The sequence below is a fragment of the Hylobates moloch genome, unplaced genomic scaffold (genome assembly GCF_009828535.3).
Source record: "Hylobates moloch isolate HMO894 unplaced genomic scaffold, HMol_V3 SCAFFOLD_9, whole genome shotgun sequence".
NCBI classification, from domain to species: domain Eukaryota; kingdom Metazoa; phylum Chordata; class Mammalia; order Primates; family Hylobatidae; genus Hylobates; species Hylobates moloch.
Genome location: NW_026652284.1, coordinates 4,040,013 through 4,064,867, shown reverse-complemented (window position 1 = coordinate 4,064,867; position 24,855 = coordinate 4,040,013). Strand labels below are relative to the sequence as shown.

The 24,855-nt window shown below is 55.9% G+C and overlaps 1 protein-coding gene across 1 annotated transcript in view; it reads right to left on the bottom strand.

The window, feature by feature from the left end:
- AJAP1 (adherens junctions associated protein 1) overlaps nt 1-24,855 on the bottom strand; it is a 134,609-nt gene that overhangs the window by 77,771 nt on the left and 31,983 nt on the right. The window contains exon 2 of the mRNA XM_032758720.2: nt 447-1,243. Coding sequence (XP_032614611.1) covers nt 447-1,243 — 797 coding nt within the window. The remainder of the gene's footprint in view (nt 1-446; nt 1,244-24,855) is intronic.

Sequence of the window (24,855 nt, the reverse complement as noted above, 5' to 3'; positions counted from 1 at the left end):
ACCCTTGAAGGCTTTTGAAGACTCCGGGGCAGGGGGATCCTTAATTGTGTCATGAGACGAGCAAGCGTCTTGCTCAAGGGCCAGCCCCAGAGAGAAAATTCTACGATCCTGGAAGACGTGGCTGTGTGTGGTGGATTCCACCAGTCTGTAACAGGGGTGCAGCACCTGGTGGATTCAGCTGGTCCCTAACAGAGGCACAAGGGGTGCAGCGCCCACTTCTAGGTACATACTAAAAAGGGAAACTCTCCTATCTCACGCCCCCTTCCTCTAAGGCACAGCCTGTATTTGCCAGTCTACACGCATGTGCAAGCTCGTGGACACATCACGCCTGCATCTCTTGGAGCCTCCACACGTAGCATCACCCAGGGACATCTAAGCATCTCTCCCGAGTCACGTTCCAGCCCTCAACCCCAAGCAAACCCAAACCAGAAGAGAGATGGCCGTACCTGAGGCCTCCCCCAGAATCCTTGGGGGCTGGGTGACTTCCCCATTGTTGCTGGGACTGGTGGAAGGCTCTGTTGTGCTAACCCCACCTGGGATCCTTCTCCGGGGATCCAGGGACTCGGTGAACCCCTTAGTCTGCAGCGTCATAGGGGTGGCCGTGGTGGTGGTGGTGGTGGCGGCCACAGTTGTCTTCCGTGTTTGTAGGATGGAGACCGTGGTGGGGCCGTAAACGCCCGGAAATGTGTTGGACTCCAGGGCCTCCTCGTCCCCCGTGGGCCCCCAGGCAATGAACTCAGTCTCCGTGGTGGGCCGGCTGCCTCTGGAGTCGAAGCTGCTGAGACTGTCCCCCTGCAGGTGCCTCTTGCCCCTCCTCAGGAGGGCCTGCTGCTCTGGGGCCCCACCGGCCACCGCGGAGGACGAGGACGAGGACGAAGAGGCGATGGAAGGGCTGGATTTGGCAGCAGCTGGGGGCTTGGCCAGTCCTGCCTTGGGCACGAGGGCGGCCGCCTGGTCCCGGGGCCTGTGGGCCCGTCTGGCTCGGGGCATCTGCATCTGCCCGTGGATCCGCTCCACTCGGGGCGGCCGGGGGCTCCACACCGGGGCCGGGACCCGCGCTGGCTGTCCACTCCTAAAACTCCACAGCCGGGGCGGCCGGGGCGGCGACCGCGGCAGAAGCCAGAACTCCGGCCCCGGGCCCAGGGCCTCGCAGGCAGGCAGGTCCACGGCGAGCTGAAACATGGCTATCAGTATCCAGGCATGGCTTCCGAGGGGGCGGCCCGGCCAGCGGATGGACATGGAGCTGTGCGAAGGCGAAGGAGAGAAGAGCGGTCAGTGCAAGCCGAGGAGGGGGACTGGGCCCCGGAGCCCTCTCCCTCCACCCCCCACTGTGACGAGGACGCTCTCTTCTTCTAGAAAGAGCTCCTTCTAACTTCAAAAGGGAAGCCGAAACCCTTCCTACCTTTACTTCAAAGGCTGACTCACGTGCAAGAACAGTGCGGGCTGCGAGGGCGCGGGGAGCTGCTTCCCCGCACCGCGGGGCTGAGGCGCCTGCCAGGCACAGAGCAGGCTGGTCGCCGAATAGTCCATTTCACGGGAGGAAAACCGAGCCTCAGAAACCCCCAGCCTTTCAGGTCAGCCTTGACAAGATAACCTGAAAAGACCTGGGAGTCCCTCCTTCCTTTTGCCCATCACACGAGGAGAGGACGTAAATGAGAGGATGGCAGAAGCGGACACCGGCCTCCACCTGGGACCCCAGGGCCAGGCGCTTTCCTCTGCATAGCCCAGGTCACCCCCTGCCCACTGGGGAAGCGCCTCTCCCCAGGTCTAGGAGGAGCGAAACCTCCCAGCGTGAGCGCAGGCGCTTCCTAGCACCTACACCTGCCAGGCACTTGCACTTTGCAACACCAGCCGCTCCCTCTGCCCCTCACCCAGAGCCCGGCATGCATGTCGTAAGCAGGCATCGCTTTAAATGCTGTACATGGGAAGGTTTCTTACTTCCGGCCTCCTCTGGATCGTACTCAGGGAAATGAGATTTGCTCTGGATAAACCGAAAGTTTATTGACGCGAAGTGTTTGTTCTGTTGACATTTCCGTTCCCCCTGTTTATCTGCAGTGCCGGTGCCCTTTGAAACCCTGTTATCCACCTCCTCAGCTCCCCGGAGGGCTGCAAAAAGGGCAAACCCTGCTCAACCTTGAGGAGGGCGAGGCTGCCTCGCCACGCAGCGGGGCTGCAGGGGAAGAAGTCAGGGCGGGCAGGGTGGCCCCTCCCCAGTTCACATGGAGCGGCTTTGTCACCAGGTCTGGGGTCGCCTCTGGACCAGTGGACTCTCTGGTGTCACGTGAAAACCAGGGCGCGGCAGAGAGCCACGTGGAAGGGCTCAGAGGAGCCAGGCCCACGCTCTCTCTTCCACCAGCACAGATAATTGAAGACTGATTATAGGTGTCATTCAAAGTCAGTTTCTCATCACCAGCCTCACGTCTGAAAGTTAAAATGAATCCAAAAACTGTAATGACTGAAGCGGGTGGGGAGCGCGAGGGTGTTCAGGTGCCAAGCGCCAGCCTGACGCCGCCCAAAGCCAGGCCTGGAAAGCAGGTTGGGTAGAGTTTTTCTTTATAAGGCGGTGAGTGACTTCACAAAGAAAGGAAGCTGTGTGTGTCATTGTAATGCGTGCACGCAAGTGTGTGTGTGCGTGTAGGCAAGCACACGTATGTGAGTGTGTACGTGTGTGACTGGGTGTGTGTGTGCGTGTGGGTCAAGCTGTGTGAGTGTGCCAGTGTGAGAGTGAGCCAGCGTACATGAGTGTAAAGACGCATCTGGGGGTGTGTCCACGAGTGTGAGAGACTGTGCGTGAGTGAGGGCCAGGGCGTCTGTGTGTATTTGGTGCGTGTGAGTGTGAGATTGTACTGTTGTGTGACGGTGTCCATGTGTGTCAGCACAGAAGTGTGTGAGTGCATCTATGCTCGTGTGTGTGTGTATGAGTGTATCTGTGTGTTCCTGTGTGAGTGTGTGTTCCTGTGTGAGAGTGTGTGTGTATTTGTGTGTGGAACTGTATCTATGTGTTCCTGTGTGTGTGTTCCTGTGTGAGAGTATCTGTGTATTTGTGTGTGCAGCTGTATCTGTGTGTCCCTGTGTGAGCGTGCGAGTGTGTCTGTGAGTGTCCGTGTGAGAGACTCTGTGTGAGTGTGTCTGTGTGTGTCTGTGTAGGAGAGTTTAGTTGTAGCTGTGTGTGAATGTGTCCCTGGGGGCATGCCCTCTGTTCAGTACTGAGACCCTTGTGCCCAGTGCTGACTCTCCCTGATATCTGGGGAACAGATAGACGCCTGGTTATCAGGATGGTAAGAGAGAAACTCTTGCTAATGAGTGCTAATTACCAAAAAGGACTAATCCCCAAACAATAAGGCTTCAGTTTTTAAATCAGAATAGAAGTGCTTTGCTGCAGAAATGAGGACCTCCTCATTATGCTAATCCTCAGCACAGTGTTTCTGCTGGTGTGCAATTTCTCTGCACTAGCAGCCAAGCTCGGGGCAGGGACCAGGGCCACTGTCACCACAAAGACGAATTTAGGTTAGGGTGAAATTCCCCCATATACACAGTAAGGTAGCTCCTCTTTGGCTGCAGGTGACCCAGTGAGGATGGGAGCTGGTTTAGAATCTCTAGTTCTCCCATGACCTGCAGAGCTGGGTGGGAGTCTAGCCCCCAGGAAGATGAGATGCCGCTCTGAGCAGGTGCAGGGTCTCACCAGGCCCCCCCAAGCCCCTTCAGGCTCCACCAGGCCTCATGAGACTCTGCCATGGTCTTCCAGGCCTCACCAGACCTCACCAGGCCTCACCAGGCCCCACCACACTCCACCAAGCTCACCAGGCCTTACCAGACTGCACCAGACTCCAACAGGCCCCACCATACTCCACCAGGCCCTGACTAGACCCCACCAGGCCTCACCAGGCCCCACTACACTCCACCAGGCCCCACCAGCCCCCATCAGGCCCCACCAGCCCCCGCCAGACCCCACCAGCCCCCACCAGGCCCGACCAGCCACCACCAGGCAGGCTGAATCAAAAGCTATGACAAGCAAACCTGACTGCCATCAGTACTTAGAGAAATATTGCCCCAGGAAATTAAAACCATAGCACCTAAGCCTGTGCCTGCCTCCCTGGCATAACTTCACACACAGGATATTTCTGTGATTTTTCACCAATCATGGCTGTAATTGGTTACTATAGAAACCCCCTCATTTCCAAGACACCCAGCTGTTATGCAGAAAAACCAACCAATTGCAACAGTGGCAGGGAGAGGTCGATTTGTTTTTCCTCTTCAAGTCCAGTTTCTTCCTTTTTAAAGTGATTGATTTGTTCAGAGAGGAAAAAAAAGAGGGCAGGTGGGCAACCAGGACAGAGGCCCCAGCCCACTCCCAGCAGCCAAGAAATGTGGGGGGCAGGGGGAAAGCCCCTCCCATAGGAAGATGTGTAGGGGCCACTGCTCATTTCTGTGCAAGGCCAAGGGCCCCAGGCTCTGCATTGCCACCAAGACGGCTGAGCTTGGCGTGCTGTTCGGACCTGGTCCTGAGACTCTTGGAGACCTCTTGGTGACAGGCTGCATCTCTGCAGGAGGAGGACTTGGCTCTATCTCCAAGCACCGGTGAGCAGTACAATCTCTGTCCTCATCCCTTGGGCGGCTCTGAGATGAGGCAGAGCCTGGGAACACTCTTCTCACTGATCCTGCTCAGCCTGGGGCTGGGCCCTGAGCACCTCTCATTTCATGATGAACAGGTTTCCGGAGGGCCTCACCCCACAAGGCATCCATGGCACGGTCAGACATGCACCAAGACAGCAGGCGACCCCACACCTCCTCTGGAGGCAGGCCCTGCGGCCCCAACCACAGCACCAACCATCAGGAGGCGAGGCTGTGGGGCAGGCAGAGGTGGCACTGTCTCCCCCAAAACTCAAGCATCCACAGGCCCCTTAAGAACACACCGCCCGGCTGGGCGCGGTGGCTCACGCCTGTAATCCCAGCACTTTGGGAGGCTGAGGTGGGAGGATCACGAGGTCAAGGGATCAAGACCATCCTGCACAACATGGTGAAACCCCATCTCTACTAAAAATACAAAAATTAGCCAGGTGTGGTGGCGCACACCTGTAGTCCCAGCTACTCGAGAGGCTGAGGCAGGAGAATCGCTTGAACCCAGGAGGCAGAGGTTGCAGTGAGCCGAGATCGTGCCACTGCACTCCAGGCTGGAGATGGAGCGAGACTGCGTCTCAAAAAACAAACAAACAAACAAAAACATACCGCTCACGTCACACCCACAGAGAGAGCTACAAGCAGAAAGACAGAGAACATGAAGTGCTGGCGAGGACACAAGGAGACGGGAGACATAGTATGCTGTTGGTGGGAATGAAAACCAGAGTGCCTCTGAGCAAAACAGTCTGGCAATTCCTTGGAACCCTAAAGACAGAGTTCCAGTGACCCTGCTGCCCCTCTCTTAGGCACAGACATCTGTCCACATGAAAACCTGCACAGGGAGGCCCAGGGCCATACACAACTCACAACAGCCAAAGCTGACTCAGCCCACGTGCCCGTCAGCTGCGGAATGGATAAAGGGGATCTGGCGTAACGTTACAATGGAGTATCGTTCAGCCTTTAAAAGGATGGCAAGATTACTTGATCTGTGCTACGATGTGGATGCACCTTGAAAACCCTGGGCAGGGAAAGAAGCCAGGCACTCAAGGCTACACGGTGCACGGTTCCACTTACAGGAAATGCACAGAGTGAGCAAATCCATAGAGACAGAAAGATGAGCAATTGCCCAAGGCTTGGGGAAGGGGTATGGGGTAGGGGGTTTCTTTTTGGGGTGACAAAATGTTCTGGAATTGTTTGTGGGGGTAGCTGCACAACTCTATGCCTATAAGAAACCCACTAAACTGCACACTTGTAATAGGTGAGTTTTGTGTGATGTATATCCCAATACAAATCAAAAGGAACATGCTAGAGAATGGGGTGTGTGCAAGGGTTGTGGGGACGATGTGGAGTGCATGGCGTGGCACCCTAATCCTGGCTCTGGCGGATGGGTGGAAGGCAGAGCGGCCCCCGGAGCTGCAGGTACCTGGGCAGGAGGAAGCCATGGAGACTTTGGGTTCATCCACCCAGTCTTCACTGGGACACCCTGAATGTGAGACAAGGTCCCTGCCTGAGCACCTGAGGACCACATCCACACCCTTTGAGAACAGGCACGGACAGCTCCCTCTCAGCAGCCTCGAACCCATGATTTTCAAAGAAAGAACAAACTCCTTGGCCACCCACCCCCTACTCCCCAGCTGCTTCCAAATGAGGAACTACTGCTCCGTCTCGCTTTATTTTCTAGTTTGTGGCCTTCTTGCTTCTCTTCCTTTTAAATTTTTATTGAAATATTTTTTTCCCAAGAACAGTTTAATAAGATTTGGCAAATTGAGATTCAATTCACTACCTTCTGTATATTTTCTTCACAAAAGAAAATCACTGTCAATTAAGGGGACAAAGACATCTCTTCCACTTAAAGTTGCACCTTTCCCCGAGTCGGGAGTGTGCAGCGTGAGCCTCCTGGGAGCACCGGCACAGTGAGAAGCAGGCCAGGCCCTGGAATTGTTCCACCAGGGAACAGCCCAGAATCTTCAGGGTGGGACAGGACCTTGGAGCCGTGCCCGTGGCCAGTCCACCCCAGTCCTTCCATGAAGACACCCACTTCCCGTGACTCCTCCAGGTCCTGTCGTTCACTGGCTCTGGGGCCCGGGAGAAATGCTGTATCTGATGGAGAAGTTAGCTTGGCATGGGCTTGTAGCTTCCCACTCTGCAAGCCCCAGTTTTTCTGTCATTCATCCCAGTAAGTTGGGGCAGGTGGGCTCTGAGGTCTCCTCCTCCTCGTTGAAGAAGACCCGTGCTTCTGTGATCAATAATTCACAGGGCACTGCTAGAAATGATTTCCAGGAAGCAGAAGGAATAGACACAGACATATTTGTTCTATGACACAGTGGTGCCGTTGGCTTTTTGTGAGTCCATACTCTTTTGTGGAAGGCCCCATCCCGGAAGTGGACCTCCCTTCCCTGAGGGCCCAGGGTCTACCCCTCGGTCCCCAATGACCCATGTCCAGATGCTTCCTGACTCCCACCCTACTTCTATTGGTTTGCTTCAAAAAAGCTTTTTATTTTAGAATAGTTTAAGATATTCCAAAAAAATTCCAAAAGAGCCCAGAGAGTTCCTGGGAACTCATCTCCAGTCTCCCCTCAAGGGACACCTTAGGTCACCATGCCACAGCGCCATGGTGCATAACCAGGAACTACACACGTGGCTTGGACTTCTCCAGTTTTCACTTAGCGTCTGTTTTCAGTCCCAGGAACCCATCCAGAATCCCACGTGGCATCAAGTGGTCGTGTCTCTTTCGGCTCCTCTTGGCTGTGATGGTTTCTCAGGCTTTCTCTGTGGCTGATCACCTTGACGGTTCTAAGGAGGACTGGTCAGGGGTTGCACAGAATGGTCCTCTTCATTGATTGATTGGTCTGAAGTGTGTCCCGTGATGAGACCGGCCTTCTGTGTTTTGGGGGATGCCCACAGAGGGGGAAGTATCCACCTCATACAGGGTACCCAGGGCACCTGCTCTCAACAGGACCCCTCCCTGCTGCAGCTGACCTTGAATAGCATTTGCCGGGGACGTTTGCCCAGTGCTGTCACTGGGAAGGCAATCCTGCTCCTTTCCAGAATCTTTGGAAGCAGGTCACTAAGCACAATGTGCATTCTTGGAGGGGGAGGGGTACTCATTAAAAAAAAAAAAAAAACTCTTCAAAACTTCCCTGTTTGGCAGCTGGAGCAGGCAGGAGGGAGCAGGACTGGCTAGTGTAAGGGGGTAATTATCCACAATACAGTGGATGGGGAACAAGGCACTATTTTTCCTTCCCTTAACACCTACCTTCAATGTTCCAAACGTTTCTGGGCTTTGGAAACATACAGGGCGTTGTGGGGAGAAGCAGGGTGGAGGGCCCTAGGCTGCCCGGGCTCCATCCGGAGGGCAGAGAGCCTGCACTGCCAGGGATTCCTAGCCCAGGGAGCTTGGGGAGGCAGGAGGGGCGCCTTCTTGGAGATTTGTTCTCAGGGACATTCAGATGTATCTTCTCCTGGAATATGGCAGCATATTCTGCTCTTTGCAAAGCCAAGAGATCAAAGGGCGTGGGCTCGGGGTCCCCTGGAGCTGGTGGCAAGCCCTCTGTGACTGGGGTTCTGTGTTGGCCATACCCAACCCCTGATCTTTGGGTAGCATAAAACTTCAAGAACATTGGGCCTCTTTCTCAGCATCCTAACCTCCCGCTTGCTGATAAGATGTGAGTTCCACCAGGAAGAGAAATTTGGTGTTAGGTGGGATGCGAGATTTCAGCTCAGATGTGAAAATGGCCTCATTATCCCTAAACTCTCCTCTAATTCCAAGTTCCCTGGTGGTTCGGCCCTTGAGAGAAAGGGAAAGTGTCTCCCAGAGCAGATGGACTTCCATCCCTTCCCCCTTCACACAAGAACCTCTGCTCCCCCAACTCAAGAGCAGGCTCGCTCTGTGTCCCCCTGAGTCACCACCAGGACGGTGCAGATGGCTTCCCACCGAATTTCAGAGCAGAGACCAACCCCCTCTACTCAGGGGATACGGCCGTCCCCCAGTCTCAGTCCCCAGCCCTGGCGCAGCAAGGGAACACCCACTTTCTTCTGCAGTCCCTGGTTCCATTTCCCTAATGAAAACACATGAAGCCGTGATTCACTTTCACGGCATTCCCAGCCTGATGTCATTGTAATGTCCTGTCACAGCCACTCCGCGCTCTGCCTCTTGATTTAATATGATTAAAAACATCCCTCCCTTTTGGAAGGGAGCTCCAGGTTGCCTAGAGGCTTTCATCATCAGAGGCCCATACACGTCCAGCGCGCAGGCGATACTTGACTCACGGAGAAGCAGTAGCGTAGAGATGACTCATTTGGGTCGGACAGAAACCTCCAGAATGACAAGAAGGCTTTCTGAATCCCATCATGGAATCTCTGGCTACTCTCCTTCCCCAGAGCTTGGAAATCAGCCCTGGTTGTCTGGGGGCCTCCCAATGCCCCATCCCCAGGACAGCAGGTCTAACTCCTGCTCTGAGGTCAAGGCCCACGAAGCTCCCCCAGACAGCTCTGGGAGGCGGCCCAGAATCTGGGGTGTCCCGGGACAGTGTAGAGGAGAGTACCCAGTGGAGGCTCCTCTCATGAGCCCAAATCACCTCCTCCCTGCCCCAGCACACCAAGGGCCACACTTACAGGGAGGGGCACTCCCTGCAACTCACCCGCTGGCCTCACCGGGAGCCCCAGGACGCCCCGGATGGAAGGGACCATGACGGCGGTCCGGCCCAGCCCACGCCAAGGCTTTTTCCTTAAGCTGATAATGCCTGGGACCCCAGGAGGGGTTGTGAACCTTCACGAAGGGTTCCCCGTTCAAGCCCTTGGGCAAAGCAGTGAGCTAAGTAAGCGAAGCCAAACTCTCTAACTGACCTCCTTTCCACAGAACATCTTGGGAACCGGTGGATCGGTACTTTGCAGGCCATAACGTGACAACGCACTAATCTTAACCCAAACCTGGATAATGCCAGTGTGAGACCCCAAAATGGAGTGGCCTGACTCAAGTCACAGTGAGCTGGCCTCCGATCTGGACTGAGAGTCTAGGCCTCGGGGAACCTGAGATCTCTGCTCAGGAATGAGGTCCCAACAACCCTGCAGCTGTAGGAGCAGGGACACATTAGAACACTGGGGACACGTTAGAACACTGGGGACACGTTAGAATACTGGGGACACGTTAGAATACTGGGGACACGTTAGAACACTGGGGACACGTTAGAACACTGGGGACACGTTAGAACACTGGGGACACGTTAGAACACTGGGGACACGTTAGAACACTGGGGACACGTTAGAACACTGAGGACATGTCAAAACACTGAGGACATACTAGAAAACTAGGGCAAAATCAGTAACTCCTGTGACCTGTAACTTCGGGGACTACTTCCTGGGCAATCTATGAATGGCTGTGCACAGCGGGGTGTTGGGGGAGGAAAGGGAAGGGAGGTGAAGGTGACTGTGCCCTGTGGGGAGGGACATGGGGCACGCCTTGTGCCTGGCAGGTGCCACCCTGCATCTACGCAGCATCACAGCCCAGCGGCACAGCAGGCCTCAGTGAACCACATGGCCCCTTCTTGCAGAAGATGGTAAAAACGGCATCCTGTGGTACCGCAGACCATTTAGACACATCACCAGTTCTCATTTAAGGGTGATTTTGCCCCTCAGGGGACATTTGGCAATATCTGGAGACATACTTGATTGTCACTATTCAGGTTTGCTACTGGCATTTAGTGACAGAAGCCAGGGATGCTTCAACACATCCTGCAGTGTAGACAGACTCCAGCACAAAAGACCAGAGGTCCGAGGCTGGGAAACCTGATGGTACGGGCACCACTTGCTCCTCCCAGTCCCAGTAAGGGAGGAACGATGGTCTCATTTCCAAGAGGGAAGAGGCTTGCAGGCCATGTAGCTCTCCATGGCTGACCTACAGCTGCTCCCAAAACAGCATGGCATGGGGGTGACACGAGACGGCTTTGGTGCTTGGCACTGCAACCCGCCAGCTGCGTAAGCATGACTAATCTGTGTAACCACCCTATGCTTCAGTTTTCCCACCTGTACACCTGCCACCGAGTGGCAGGGGTGTGCGGGAGACTAGACGGTGCATATTTTAAGCCTGGTTCTTTGTGACTGCTCACGGGAGCACCCAGCACTCCTCCACTCCCATCCCCTTTCCCCAGGAGCTCTGGAGCACGGAGTCTGCAGCAACTTTGGGGCACGGGGGATGTTGCTCGACAGCCTTCGCAGGTGCTTGGAGGAGACTGAAGGATAGCAACGGCGCTGGCGTTCTTGTTGCCTGGGCAACGTGCCCGCAAGCATTCCGGAGGAGTGAAGTGGTGACAAGCAGTGGGTGGGCAGGACGGTGGGTGGCAGTGTTCTCAGTCCCTGGGAGGGGAAACCTGGCTCTGTGTCTTAGCTGAGCCCCTGCTGCTGGGCCCTGCTCCCCTGTCCCTTCTGCAGGACAATTCCACAGGAAGACAGAGGGGTGGCCAGTCCAGACCAGCTGCCCCACGAAGGGCCCCACAGGTCCCCTTGGTTCAGCCTGCTCCTCCATCACATCTGTGCTCTCTGGACAGCACTCAGGATGTGAGCAGTGTAGCCTCAGCTGCGGGGCAGCCTAGCCAAGTACCCCAGGCCACCTCCTGTGCTTCCCCGGTGCACATAAAGTTCCCAGACTGGGCCCCCAGCAAGAGATATCCCATCCCAGCGTCAAGCCCTAGCTCTTCTCCATCTCCCCCTGAGCAAAGGGACAGACTGACAAAAGATGTGAATGGGGCAGGAACAGAACTCACTGGCTGGGAACCTCAACCCCTGGGGGTCAGCTCAAAGGGAAGTGGCTCAGAAGAGCTCTGGGAGGGCAAGGTCTATTGTGCAAAGCCAAGGAGAGGTTCTCAGCCTGGGCCTCACATGAGGATCCTCTGGGGTGGGGAGGAGGGAGTTCAGAAAATGCTGAGGCCCAGGCCTCAGGCAGATCCGCTCACAGGCACCTGTTGGGGGCGAAGCCCAGCATCAGTATGTTGTGGAAGACCCCAGGGTACATCCTGGGTTAAGAGCTGAGGAGTGTCCCCAGGGCCTCCCTCAAACCTGGTTTGATCCTACTTTATGTCTATTTCAACCTGAGATACAGGATGTGGGTGGTGGGTGACAAGGGGGCCACAGGCTGGCCCGGTGACGAGGACTCTTCAACAGCAAAGAAGGAGGTGGATCAGGAGCACACAGCTGCCCTGGCACCACGTGACATGGCCCCTTCCAGAGCTCGGGGCCCCTCAGCCAGAGCTGCCAGGCCAGGAAGACGCTCAGGGGAGAGCTCTATGCAATCGTGCAGAGACACAAGCGCCATCACACAGATGCATATTTAACTAGAGAAAACCAAACTGAAGAAGACAGCACGCAGAGAGAAAAAGACGGCGTAGGATACTAAAATAATACCCCACAGGGATTCAGCCACAGCTACATGCCAGGCACTGAGCTAAGCATCTTACAGGAATTGTCTCATGCCGCTCTCACAGTAACCCTAGGGGAAGAGTTGGCATTGATTCTCCTCTTGCGGAAGAAGGAAAAACACAGAAATAGTAGCTGTGTCTTTCTCTGGAATGAAGTCTCTTAAAAATACAACTCAAAGAAGGTGGGGCTCAGGGAGGGAAGTATTTGGCTGCAGGGAGATGTTGGTTCTAGGAAGGATGTGTCCCTCCAAAGGCTTCAGATTTTCAAGACGGCTCCATCATCTCTCCTACATTGGGAAAATGCATTCCTCACAGAGAGCATTCCACAGATCACCCACACTGTTTCCCGGTGACAGCGCTATAGCTCATTCTTGATGGTCTTGTCCCTGAAAAGGGAACTGAGAGGAATAAATGTCAGGTTATCGCCAGCTTCCAAAACACTCACTGCAGCCCCTCTGTCTTCATAGGAAATATCTATTTTGGTTTCGTTGCAATTGTTATGTTGGTATTTACGAAACTCGGTATGCATGCCAGGCGCTTTTGAAGCCAACCAAGGATGGGAGGAGAACAGCAAAGGCTCTGCCTCTGGAAACAAGTACGTGGCTGTTCCGTGGGTTTCTAGAATTTGAAGACAGGAAAAGAATGGCATTGGTGGAGGCAGGCAGGGTGCAGCGTGGGGCCAAGAGAGCAGGATGGTCAAGAAGAAGCTTGGGGTCAGGTGGGTCTGGGCAGAGCATCAGCTTCTCAGTGGGCCCACTCACCATGCACCCTGGGGCGAGCCCCTTCACTTCACTGGGCCCCAGGGTGGGGGTGACAATGACCAGATGCTACCCTTGTTAGGAGTGAGAAGGAGGTTCTGAACTCTGGCCACAGGAGGCCACGCCCCCAGGGCAGCAGTGTGCCCTGTGATGGAGGGGGCACACAGCTGCAGGTGCACCGGGGAGCCAGGAGCAAGGCAGAGGCCAGGGCCTGGGACCCCTTAGCTGTCTGCAACCCTGCCTAAGCCACTCCCCCCCAGACCATCCTTAGTACAAGCTGCAACCCAGGGCTTCCATTTCAGGGGCACCACGGAGAGGGGCTCAGTGTGGCTAAGGCACCTTGGGTTCTGGCACATCAGAGGGCACACAGTGAGGAGGACAGAATCAGGAGTTTCAGAACTCAGAGCCATGGCCAGGGGTGGGCCTTATAAAAGAACTGAAATTACAGAAGGAGCTAGAGCAGCTCAGAGTTTCCTGGGAGGCACCCACATGTGTGACCGTCACACAGAGGAAGGATGACCACTCCTCAGGTGGCCAGGGGAGGAGGCCCTGTGGCTGACTGAGGGTGGGAGAGGGCCAATGACCTTGAAGGTTCTTCTCAGTCTGTGCTCACTGGATTTCGGGGGAAGGGGGAAGGCCGGCCTGGCCTCACACAGCTGAAGGTAGGTACAACAGCCCACCTAAGGTGATGTGGAGACCTCAGAAGTCCTCAAACAGCCTTCTCCATATCCTGCTGTGAACATCACCATCCCCAGTCCTTTATACCTGAGTGTAAATGACGTCTTTGCAGGGGACCAAGGTCTATGAGATGAAGACTCATTTGGTGGCCTCCAGGGAGCATGTGGCTCCTGAGAATAAGCACAGCCCTAGAGGCTCTCAGGGGACAGCGGCGTGGGGACAACGTGTCCTCCAGCCTCAGGCCCCTTAGCGGCCCATCTAGTATCCCACATCCATGGTGACGAGCAAAGAACATAGTGATGGGGAAACACGCTGGCACGGCTAGAGGAGGTGAGATCATCTGCGTAAATCACTCAATGGAGGCCGTGGTTCTGTCTCATCTTCAGCTACAGAAAATTCCCATTTTCTCATCAGGAGAAGAAATGAAAAGAAGCGAGGCTCTGCTGCCTCACAGGAGATGCCCCGATGACTGCATAGCGGAATCTCCTGCCGGCTGCCCGCCACCACCCCACGCTGGTGCAGAGTGAAGCCGGCTGGAGGAAAAGAGCACAGAACGCGGACTTAGCGATCCCCTTGGCTCTTGCTTCTCCTCCGGCCACTGGAACGCTGCCCTAAGGACAGGCCCAGGACCAGGCAGGTCCAGATCCAGCCCATTAGTGGCTGCGAGTCTTGGCCCTGCCTTTGCTGAGGTGGGAGCACCATGGCTTAGCTCCTGTCCAGGTCTTGCTGGGACCATCCTGTTAGATGTGTGCACACCCTCAGGGACAGACTCCCTACTATCCCCATGTTACCCATGAGGGGCTGGCATTTTGGAGATGGTGGCACACCTGCCCAAGGTCACCAGCTAGTAGGTGCCACCACATGGACCTGGCACCAGCCTATGGGACTCAGATGCCCATCTTGAAGCTGCACAGAGGAAGGGGAGCAAGTCCAGCCATAGTCACTCAGAAGTAGAAGAGGCCTGGAAAGAGTTGTCCTGAGGTGATGTCACTACAGTACCAGCCACCATCAGCATTTTCCCAGCCTCTGTTTGAACACAAACAATGACAGGGAACTCATTACCTACAGGGACCACTGAAAAATGCTGGCCAGGGCCTCTGTTGGAAAAGTATTCCTTGTGCGAAGCCACAAATGGCTTCCTCTGATTTCTCCTCCAATCCCATTGCCAGCCCTGTGCCGTGGGAACCCAGGACAAATCTAATCCTGTGCTGCACTCGCATATACAGGCCACACGTGCATAATGCACACACACAGATACACATGCACAAATGCAGGCATGCACAGAACACAGGTGTACACATACAGCCACATACAAACTAATAAAGTCAGGCATGCACACACAGAATACAGACACACATCTGTACTTGTAACCTGAGTGATACATGCATATACAGAAAACACAGGCACATAGACACACATGCACAAACTAACATACACACACAAACACAGGTGCACACAAACACACCATGTGTGCATACAGAGAAAGCATGCACACATACACACATGCACATGTGCACATGCAGAGACACACATACACAAGAACATGCAGAGACATACATGCACACAGAACATGCAAGCATGTACACACATATGCACACATGGAACACAGGTGCATACACACAAACACATCTTGTGTGCATACAGAAAAAACATGCACACGTATACACATGCACATGTGCACATGCAGAGACACACATGCACACAATATGCCTGAATGCACAGTCATATGCACACACAGAATGCAGGTGCATGCACACACAAACACACCATGCAGGCACAGCCAGTACACAGACGCACGTGCACACGCAACAATCACTGGCTGCAGTTTCCAAGTCCTTGCAAGGTTCCCTCTGCAGCCTGGCTGTGAAATCCCACCACCCTGGCCACCCCCCGGGCATAAGCTGTCTCCCTGGGTTCCCAAGTGGAGTGTCTAGAGCAGACGCAGCCTGGCATACAGCTGCCCTGGCGGCTGCCCGTCAGCGTGCGGATGAAGCACTGTGGGTTGGGTAATTCCTTCCCAAAGGGACACAGCATAGCCAGGGCAGCCAGGCAGCCCAGGGACAGGGCTCCCCCTGGGGCTGGAACTTACAACTCCCCCTAATGAGATCATCCCATCCAGAAGCTGTTCCTGAGAAGGTGTCAGGAGGACACTTGCTAAAATGTCTAGGATGTGTAGCAACCTTTCCAGGAAGCCCTGGTGCTTCTGAGCAGTGGCTATGACTTGAAGGGGGAAAAGAACAGTTTCCTGAGAAAGCCTAGGTTTCTGAATGACCAGGAGCCAGCACTGCCCGGGCCAGGGAGCCTCCCTGCCCCCACCCTCACCCCAAAACCCCCGTGTCTCAAGTTCTGCTTGGCTTTTTATAGGAGCCACTCCCTGACCACCTGCTGGCTGCTTCCAAGGAGAGATGGGTTTCAGACACACATAATTCTCCACTCACGATAGAGTTTACTGTGATTATCTAGAAAGTTCTCCCCCCAGACACAAATGGCCGTGGAGTTATTGATGAACCCCCCAGTACGAGAGAACTGAGAATGGGTGCAGCAATGTCATCCCACAGGATCATGCTCCTGCCTCCCTGAGGCTCTGTTAGGGGCTGACTTGGGTCTCCTCAAGTTCATATGTGGAAGCTCTAGACCCCGGTGTGACCGCATTTGGAGAAAGGGTCTTTACAGAGGTAATTAAGTGCCTTAGGGTGGGCCCTAAGGCAATAGGGTCTTAAAAGAAGAGATGAGAACAGATACACAGAGCCAAGACCACTTGAAGATATAGGGGAAAGACAGCATCTACAGGCCCAGGAGAGGCCTCAACAGGAACTAGCCCTGCAGACACCTTGATTCTGGACTTCCACCTTCGAAACTACAAGGAAATACATTTCTCTTCTTTAAACCACCCAGTCTGTGGTACTTTCTCACAGCAGCCAGGCCAGCCTGAACCAGGCTCCTTCCTCCTCGCTGGTTCCCACTCCCCATCTCCACTGTCCCATGGAGCCTTATGGCTCGAGGTACTGTGTTTGCAGGGAACACTCACAAGCATAGGCCCACCTCGGTCTCACCTTGCCTGGCCAGCCGCGGCCTCCTGACCCTCATGGGCGGCTCACAGTGGAAACTCAGCATGGGCCCCGCAAAACCTTTGACCTCTTCTACACAGTGTGCTCACCACGGTGCCCAAATGCCACCACCGCTCACCACGGAGTGCAGCAGGAAGCCTCCAGCCATCACAGCCCACCCTTTCCTCATGGTCTCAAAATACTTGCTCATAGGCCCTGCCCATCCTCCCTCCTGCAGAGGCTCTCGGTCCCCACACAGCCACTCCCTGCAGGGAGGGTAGCATCCCTGCCTCCATCCTCACAATGCCCACAGCACCCTCCTCCAAGTTTGACAACCAAAAATCTTCCAGACATGGCCACAGGTCCCCCCGCGGCCAAAGTACCCCCAGTGTAGAGCCTTGGGTCCGTCCACTCCTCTCCCCACCACCTTCTCAAGCCACAGTCCCATCTGACTCCTGGCCATCTCCAACCCTCCTCCAGCTTCCATCCTGGCTCCCCACAATCCAGTGTCCACTCAGCTGCCAAAGCAATACTGAGGTTAACCTGACCATGACCTCCCTTCCTGCACAGGCTCCTCTGTTCACTTCCACTGTGCTCACAACCTAAAGCTCCCAGGGCAGCCCCTACCCATGCTCGGCTCCCCGGGTACCTGCTGGCTGTAGGTCCCACCCCCAGCTGTGCACCTGCTCTCTGCAGCCACTTGGGGCACCAGCACTTCTCATCCTTCACCCCAGCTGAGCATCATCTCCCCACCTCCACCTGCCCACCTAGGGGAGACCCCTCACGTGACCCATGAGCTCATCTCCTTGTCGGTCTGGTCATTTAGTTTCTGAGAGTTTACAATTTGTAATGTTCTATCTGCTGTGGGCCTGGACCACTTGGGAGTTTATGCTCCAGGAGAACAAGGATGGTGTCTGTCCCCTTGACCAGGGCGTCCCAAGGAGCAGAACAGGCCCAGGGAAGAGGAGGCTCCCAAAGATGTTTGTTGAGAGACTGAATGAATGAATGGTGAGGTGACATGGCCATGCCAAGCCTCACTTTCCTTCATGTGTCAGACAGAAAACTATACTTGCTGTGCAGGGCTCAGGAGCTGAGAGCCAGGCTTCAGAAGCACCCACTCTGCTCAATTACAAGACCACCACTGTGGGTGGGGGGCTGGGATTACGACTGCATCTGATTGTTTAGGGGCCATCCCCACCCTGGCAGAGGAGCTGAGGGCATGAAGCGGGTGCAGACTGGCGCTCATGCCCCTGGGCTGAGCTGGTCGTAATGGACTATGGGAGGCTCACCCCACCCCTCCCAGCTCTACAGGGCCCAGTGGCCCCCAGGAGCAGCCCTGGGAGTGTGCTGGGCAGGTGGAGGGGCAGCCCCAACGTGAGTCTACCCTCCTTCGATCGCCCCACCCCGCCTGCCTTGTGAACAAGGCTCCACTTTTCCCGGCACTGCAGTGGGCTGGAGTGTCCCCAGACGCTTCTGTGGAAACGTAATCCCCGTGCCACAGCACCGAGATGGGACCTGTAAGAGGTGAGGGGGCCCTGAAGCCTCTGCCCCCTTGAATGGGTGAATGCCATTATCTCCCCTGAGTGGGTTCCTGATTAAAGGATGCGTTTGGCCCCTTCCTCCCCTCCATGTGCTCTCTTGCCCTCCCGCCTTCCACCATGGGATTACACAGCAAGAAGCCCCAGCAAGACGTGGGCCCCTTGACCTTGGGTGCCCCAGCCTCCAGAACTGTGAGAAATAAATCTCTGCTTTTTATAAAATACCCAGTCTCACATATACTGTTAGAGCTGCATAAAACAGGCTAAGACAGGCACTAATCAAGTCTGACATGAGCTGGCAACTCTTCCTCCCCTCCCGCTCCCAGTCCCCTGACGCCCAACGCACAGGCTGTCAGCCCCACGTGGGGAGGAAGGGCCATTCTGCAGCTAGCTCGGTTTGGGCTCTGGTGCCTCCAACGAAGGCTTGGACACTCAGTCTTAGCCCAGAAGCCCTCTCTGCTCCTGCTTAGGCCTCCTCCAATCCCTCCCCCTGCCCCCTGCCTCCAGGAAGCCCTCCATGACTCCTAGCCCCCATGGGGTTTTTCCCTCCGAAGCCCAGAGTCCCTCTCCATCAGCACATGCCCCTGACGTCCCCTGACCACGGGCTGCTTCTCCCCTCAGTTGAGTGGCCTGGTGTCTAAAGTTCCCACAGGCACCTCCCCACTTGGGTGGGCCTTTGAATCCTGGGCAGCATGGGGCCTATGTGGGGGCTTCTCCAAGGTTTCCTCAGTTTCTCCCCATAAACTGGGAGAAAATCCGGCCCTGTCAAGCTCCCTGGGCCATGGTGAGGGAAGGGTGGCTTCCAGGAAACTGTAAAGCACAGCCGAGGTGGGCATTTATGAAGCTCAATTCTTATTTAGTATTAATTACACTGCAACAGAAATATGAACTGCTTATTTTTATACAATTATTTGATAGCCACCTAATGAAGCAGCTGCAATGATGAGCACTGGGTTCTAGAATGGGGCACACCTCGTCCCTTCCCTGTCTAGTCCCAGCACAGAGCACAGGGCTGAGCTTGGAAAAATGTGTGCTTAATGCCCGTTCGAGGGCCAACAGACAGAGGGACCCAGATGGGGAGTTCACAGCCCACTGAGGGAACAGGCATTTCAGCTGACAAGACCTGGAGGGAGGAGAGCGGAGTGCCAGGGTGGCTTCACCTCTGCTTGGCTGAGCCTGGAAGGCTGCTTGGAGGAAGTGATGGGTCTCCAATGCCAAGTAGGAGTTGACCCGGGAGAGGAGGCAGGGAGAGAAGGAATGATGAGGCTTGATTTGTGGGGTCCACTAGGGAAGGCCCCGCTGTGGTCAGGAGGCCTGCGGAGACCAGGCCGGGGCTGAGCTGTTGTTCTCTTTTTCCGGGAAGTTCCTCCCGGATGCCTGGGGTGGGGGATTTAGGGGCAGGTGCTTCCTTAGGACCCAGCCAGCAAAGCAATTACAAGTCCTCGTAATGATGAGTCCACAGGGGCTACGTCCCCCTGCTGCACCCGCAGACCTGCCCCCCAGCCTCTCCTGCAGGCTGAGAGGCCAGAAGGGAAAGGGCTGCATGAGGGGCCCAGAGACGGAGAGAGGAGAGCGGCCCAGGGTGCGGGGTGAGGAGCCTGAGAAGCCCTGACAGCCCTGTCCTGGTGGCGGGAGGCAGTGGCGGGAGCCTGCCTGGCACAGTGAGTGTCTCTGTGCCTAAGTTTCCTCACCTATTAAGCTGGGCTGACTCCTAACCCTTGAGAAGGCGACAACAAGGCAGAGATAACACATCTACGCAGGGCCGGGCGCCATGCTGCTGCCATTCCCAGGAGGAGCACAGGGCTGAGTGGAAGAGAAGCCCCAGGGCTGCGGCCAGCCTCAGGGACACCCAGCCTGGGGCAAAGGCTGTTCTTGGCTCCCTCCAACCCCTTCCCCACCCCAAGTCTGACCTACACCCTCTTCTGAGCCCTGGAGACCCTTGTCCCTCTGCAGGTCCCTGACACTCCTGAGTCAGGAATAAGATAAAACTGATTTTCCCGCAGGCTCAGGAGGGGAGGAGGCAGGGCTCCCTGCCAGGCGGTTCTGGGTCTGCAGGTCATAGGCCCCCTCTGAGCGCTTGTCCCCCACACGTTTTCACCACCGACCTCAAAGCCCTTGCCTTGTGCCTTTCTCTCTGCCACTTGCGCCTGCCCTACTCCTCCCTTCGGTTCCTGTCCCTCCTTCCCAAGCCCCCCTGACTCCTGGAGTCAGCTGGTGGGTTGCTTTTGCCATCCAGTGGCAAGCTCCAGTGTGTGCCCGGGCGTCCCCCGAGCCGGGAGTTAGCTCCGACTCTCCTCCAGCACCAGGGCTTTTGGTCAAGAGGCACACAGGGCCTGGCGGCCCAAGCTTCTCTCTGGATGCCACTCCCAGGCCTAGCACAATTCCCGAGCCCCACTGTGCACCCAGCCCAAAGGGCCAGCAGGCGGCAGAGACACCTGTCACCTAAAGCACTGGCCCTGCTGATGACAGAAGCGCAGGGCACCTCGTCCACAGCCTCCACAGACTCTATGGCCTGGAGAGGACAAAGGGAGGCGGTCAGTGTGCCAAGCCTGACCCTGGCTGCCCAGCTCCAGCCAACCTGGGAGAAGGTGGCCTGGTCCCAGGAAGGCCAGGAGGGAGGGAGGAGCACCCGAGGGTGGCTGGACACCCTAGCCCCAGATGCTCTTTCCCAAACAGGAGCGGAGTCTGTTCCAGGAGCCTGATGGTACTCTGGGCTCCTGGCTTCTGGTCCCAGCTTAGTCACGACCATAAGCACAGTGAGCTCACGGCCATGAGTCACCCACAGTGCATCAGCCTGCATTTCTGACCCTGGGGTTGCAATCTCGCTCAGTGGCCCTCCTCACCCCAGGCCCTCAGCCTGGCACCCCTGGCTTCAGGCTTATCCGGTCCGCACAGTGACCAGCCAGACATGGCCTGCCCTTCTGTGAGGCCGAGTCCAGCACAGGGCATGGAAGTCAGACCAGGCCAATGACCCAGCACACACTTGACCCCCAAGGTCCCTGCTCCCTGGATAAGAAGTCAGGTGGACTCAAGCAAAGACGCCCCTTGCTCAGGCACCAGCAGCCGAGTGGAGGCTTCCCTCCTGCCAGAAATGGTCCCAGGACCTGAGTGTGGAGAGAACTCCGGGAAGTTCTCTCTCTGTGGACCGTGTGGCCTGAGACAGCTGTTTATGCTTTGTGTCCCCATCTGTAAAATGGGCACTAAGATGCCTGTCTCCGGGATTGGTGGAGAGGATCAGATGAAATAAGGTCTGTCTGGATCCAGGACTCAGGCACAGTGACACCCAATAAAAGTGAGGGACGCGGTGTTTCTCCCAGACAGGGGCAGTGCTCTGCAACCATCAGACAAGAGGCGCAGAAAGCAGCCGTGATGTCCCCTCTCCCGTGCTGCAGCCACCTCCATGCACCCCTGGTGACAGCTCCTGGTTGTGGCTCCATGACAAAGAGAGGGCATAGCTATGGGGGCTGCCAGTGGCCATTCCATGGGCTCCCATCCTTGCAACAAGAGGTCACACAAGTAGCTGGAGGTGGGGAAGGGCTGGACTTTGCAGACCCAGCTCAGCATCTGGGACCTCTCGGTGGTAGAAGGGTGGGCAGCAGCCCTGCCTCAGGGACAGGCCCTGGTGACAGTGAAGGAGGGGACTGACTTCAGAGCCTACAAACCTCCTGGAGGGTCTGGATGGGCGCATCCCCTCCTCGGGCCTCCTGGGGGGAAAGGGGTACTTCCCGGCCCTGGGCAGTGGTGCCGCCCCATGCTGCACACTACCCCTCCAGGGCAGGCACTGAGTCTTGTCTTTGTCAGCGAGTGGAAAATGCATCCATCATTGGCCAGGTGTGCACCAAGTTCCTACAGGGCCAGGAGGGACAGGGACTGGGGGGTCTCAACTGGGGGCAGTGATGAAATGTGGATGCTGCCCCAGGCCAGGCAGCCTGGCTGAGGGACAGTCACCCCTTTTCTAGTTGGAAGGAAAGCAAGAGAACCAGCCTCTCCCCTGACCTGTCCCCTCCAGGCTCTCGTCCCCTCTGTTGCTGTGCACCCGCGAGAGGGGGCGGCCTTGGCGGGGTTGTTTCCCAGCTGCCAGGATTTCTCTGCCTCTCCTGAGTTTTTTCCCAGGCTCAGCTGTGCTGGGAGCTTTACAGCTTGAAAGCAGGTTCACGCTCGTGCTCATGCCGGATGCTCATGACTCCTGGGAGCAACAGTCAACCCCGAAAGCTGTGTTTCAAGGTGGAGGAAATGGACCCTCCAAGTCCAGTATCCCGTCCTGGTGCTTCTCACCCAGGGAGCTGAAACCAAGCCCAGGCCTTCCAGGCACCCCCATCCTGCACCTTGTCCGGCCTTCACCTGCCACCACTTCCAGCCAGGGCCCCCGGGGCCATCGGCTCAGAGGCTTCTGGCCCCTCTGCCATGTGCATGATCCTGCCAGGAATGCCTCCCGCCTCTGCCTTGCTGGGCCTTGCCTTCCTGCCCTCCGCCTCTTCGTGGGTGGGCTGCGCGAGGCTCCACTCTCCTTGCCAATAAATCAGAAAATAGGTATTTTAGGTGCAACAAATTGCTTGTTTAGTTGTTAATCGGGCAACCCTTTGGCAAGGGAAAAACAATTTAACCGCCTTAATCAGCTGAATTCATACCAGGCGCGTCGTTCTGATTTCTCGGTAATTGTCTCTGAAACCTCTTTTGGGGCGAGGACGTCGGTGTGTTTCTCTCTCCCTACACTCTGTCAGGGACCGTTCTGGACACCCATTCCCTCTACATGACTTCAGGAGCTGAAGACCGAAGCTGCAGGCCATGGTCCCCGAGGAACCCTCACCCCCGACAGGCGTGTGAGGGGGGCAGGCGGGGGTCTCAGACTCTTGGCCTGAGCACGTATGTGAGAGGCTTTGTTCCCACCGGTGGGTACTAGATGGGCACCCGCTCTGAGTGAGCAGGGCAGGGTGGCTCACCAGATGCCTCCCTGCCTCAGTTTCTCCACCTGTAGAAGGGAGATAATGGGCTCAGCGTCCTCCTGTGAACTTCCCGAGTTAATACAATTCGAGTATGGGGTCATCGCCATGGCAAGGAAAATAAGAAGGGCATCACGATCCTTTCTTTCTTTTTTTTTTTTTTGAGACGGACTCTCACTCTGTCACCCAGGCTGGAGTGCAGTGGCACGATCTCAACTCACTGCAACCTCTGCCTCCGGGGTTCAAGCAATTCTCCTCTCTCAACCTCCTGAGTAGCTGGGATTGCAGGTGCACGCCACCACACTCAGCTAACTTTTTTATTTTTAGTAGAGATGGGGTTTCACCATATTGGCCAGGCTGGTCTCGAACTCCTGACCTTAGGTTATCCACCCGCCACAGCCTCCCAAAGGGCCGGGATTACAGGTGTGAGCCACCGTGCCCGGCCCCATCAGGATCCTTTCTTTTCCAGAAGTCTATTTTCAGGTAAATCACTTGTTTGTTTTTAAGTGAGAAGCTACACCTTGAATGTTTTCACTACATAAGACCCTGTTTGAATGTCAACCAGAATAGTTACATTTCTTACAGGTTGCATTTCACCTGAGGACTTCAGTCTCTCTCTCCCTCTCTCGCTGTCTCTCTTGGATGGCACCCGCCCCATGTGTGGTCACAGTGAGTACATGTCCCCGCTCCCCATGCATGCCAATGCCCGGGGCAACATGCCACCAACCTCCTAAGTGTCACTTCCCTCCCAAGACTACTGGGTGCTCCGAGGGACCCCCGCCTCACTGGGGCCACCTCTCCGGCCTCGTCCAGCACAGCCCAGCCTCAGCTGCCCCCTTCCCTATCCTGACTTCCTACTGCTGTGTCCTCCAGCCTCGGCAGAAACGCCTCCTTCCCTGGAGGCCTTCCAGCTCACTGGGACAGGTTGGACCCCAGGGAAAGGTTCTGTGGGCCCTGCTCTTCACCAGTGGCCACTTAGAGCTGCAGTCCCTTCCTCAGCTGTGCAGGGTTTGTTCATCATTGGTCTCCTGTGTGGTCTGGGGTCTCAGTTCACTTCTGTGTCCCCAGCACCTCCCATACAGAGGCCTGGCGGATGAAGGAGGCTGAATGAATGAATGAGTGAATGGATGGATGGATGGATGAATGGATGGAGCTGGTGCCCCTGCCCTTCCTTGACACCTCCCTGGGCTGGGCGTTCTGCCTGGGCTGACTCCCCTAGCACGGAGCTCTCGTTCTTCTCAGAGTGACAGGGACGTTCACTCTATGATTCAGTTTGGCACTGAACAGCTGTGGCTCGAGTCATCACAATCCAGGTGCCAATGTCCTATTTTCCTAAAGCAGCCGTAGCTACCAGAGAGCAGAACCTTCCATTGTCTTCCCCTGAAACTCCTTGTTCCTTCTCTGTCTTATCTGGTCACATTTGACCTTTGCCCTCCCCATGGACCGCAGGGGTCTTGGCCCCAGCCCAGAGGCTGCCCCCAGGCTGCCCGGACAAAGGCTTGACCTCACGCTGAGCATGACCTGAATCAGTGCTTTGAGGCTGATGGAGGGCGTGCCAGCATTTCTACACATTTTTATGCTCCGCTTAAGGGAAAGTTATCTCAACAGCTGAGGCACCAGTCATGGCAGATTGTGGAAACCCATCCACGGCTTCCCAGAATAAACTCTCCCAGGGTCTCACTACATAGCGAGTGCCTATGGTGGCTTTCAAGAGGCGTTCAGGTCCCCAAGCCTGCATTCTGGTTGTGATCATGATTTCTAAAACTAAATTATTGTCCATGTCTATGGAATGGATTCTGTAAAGAGGAGGAAAGGAAAGAGCAAGGAAAAGGCCTACACAGAGGTTGGAAGGAGGGATGGGGCTCCAG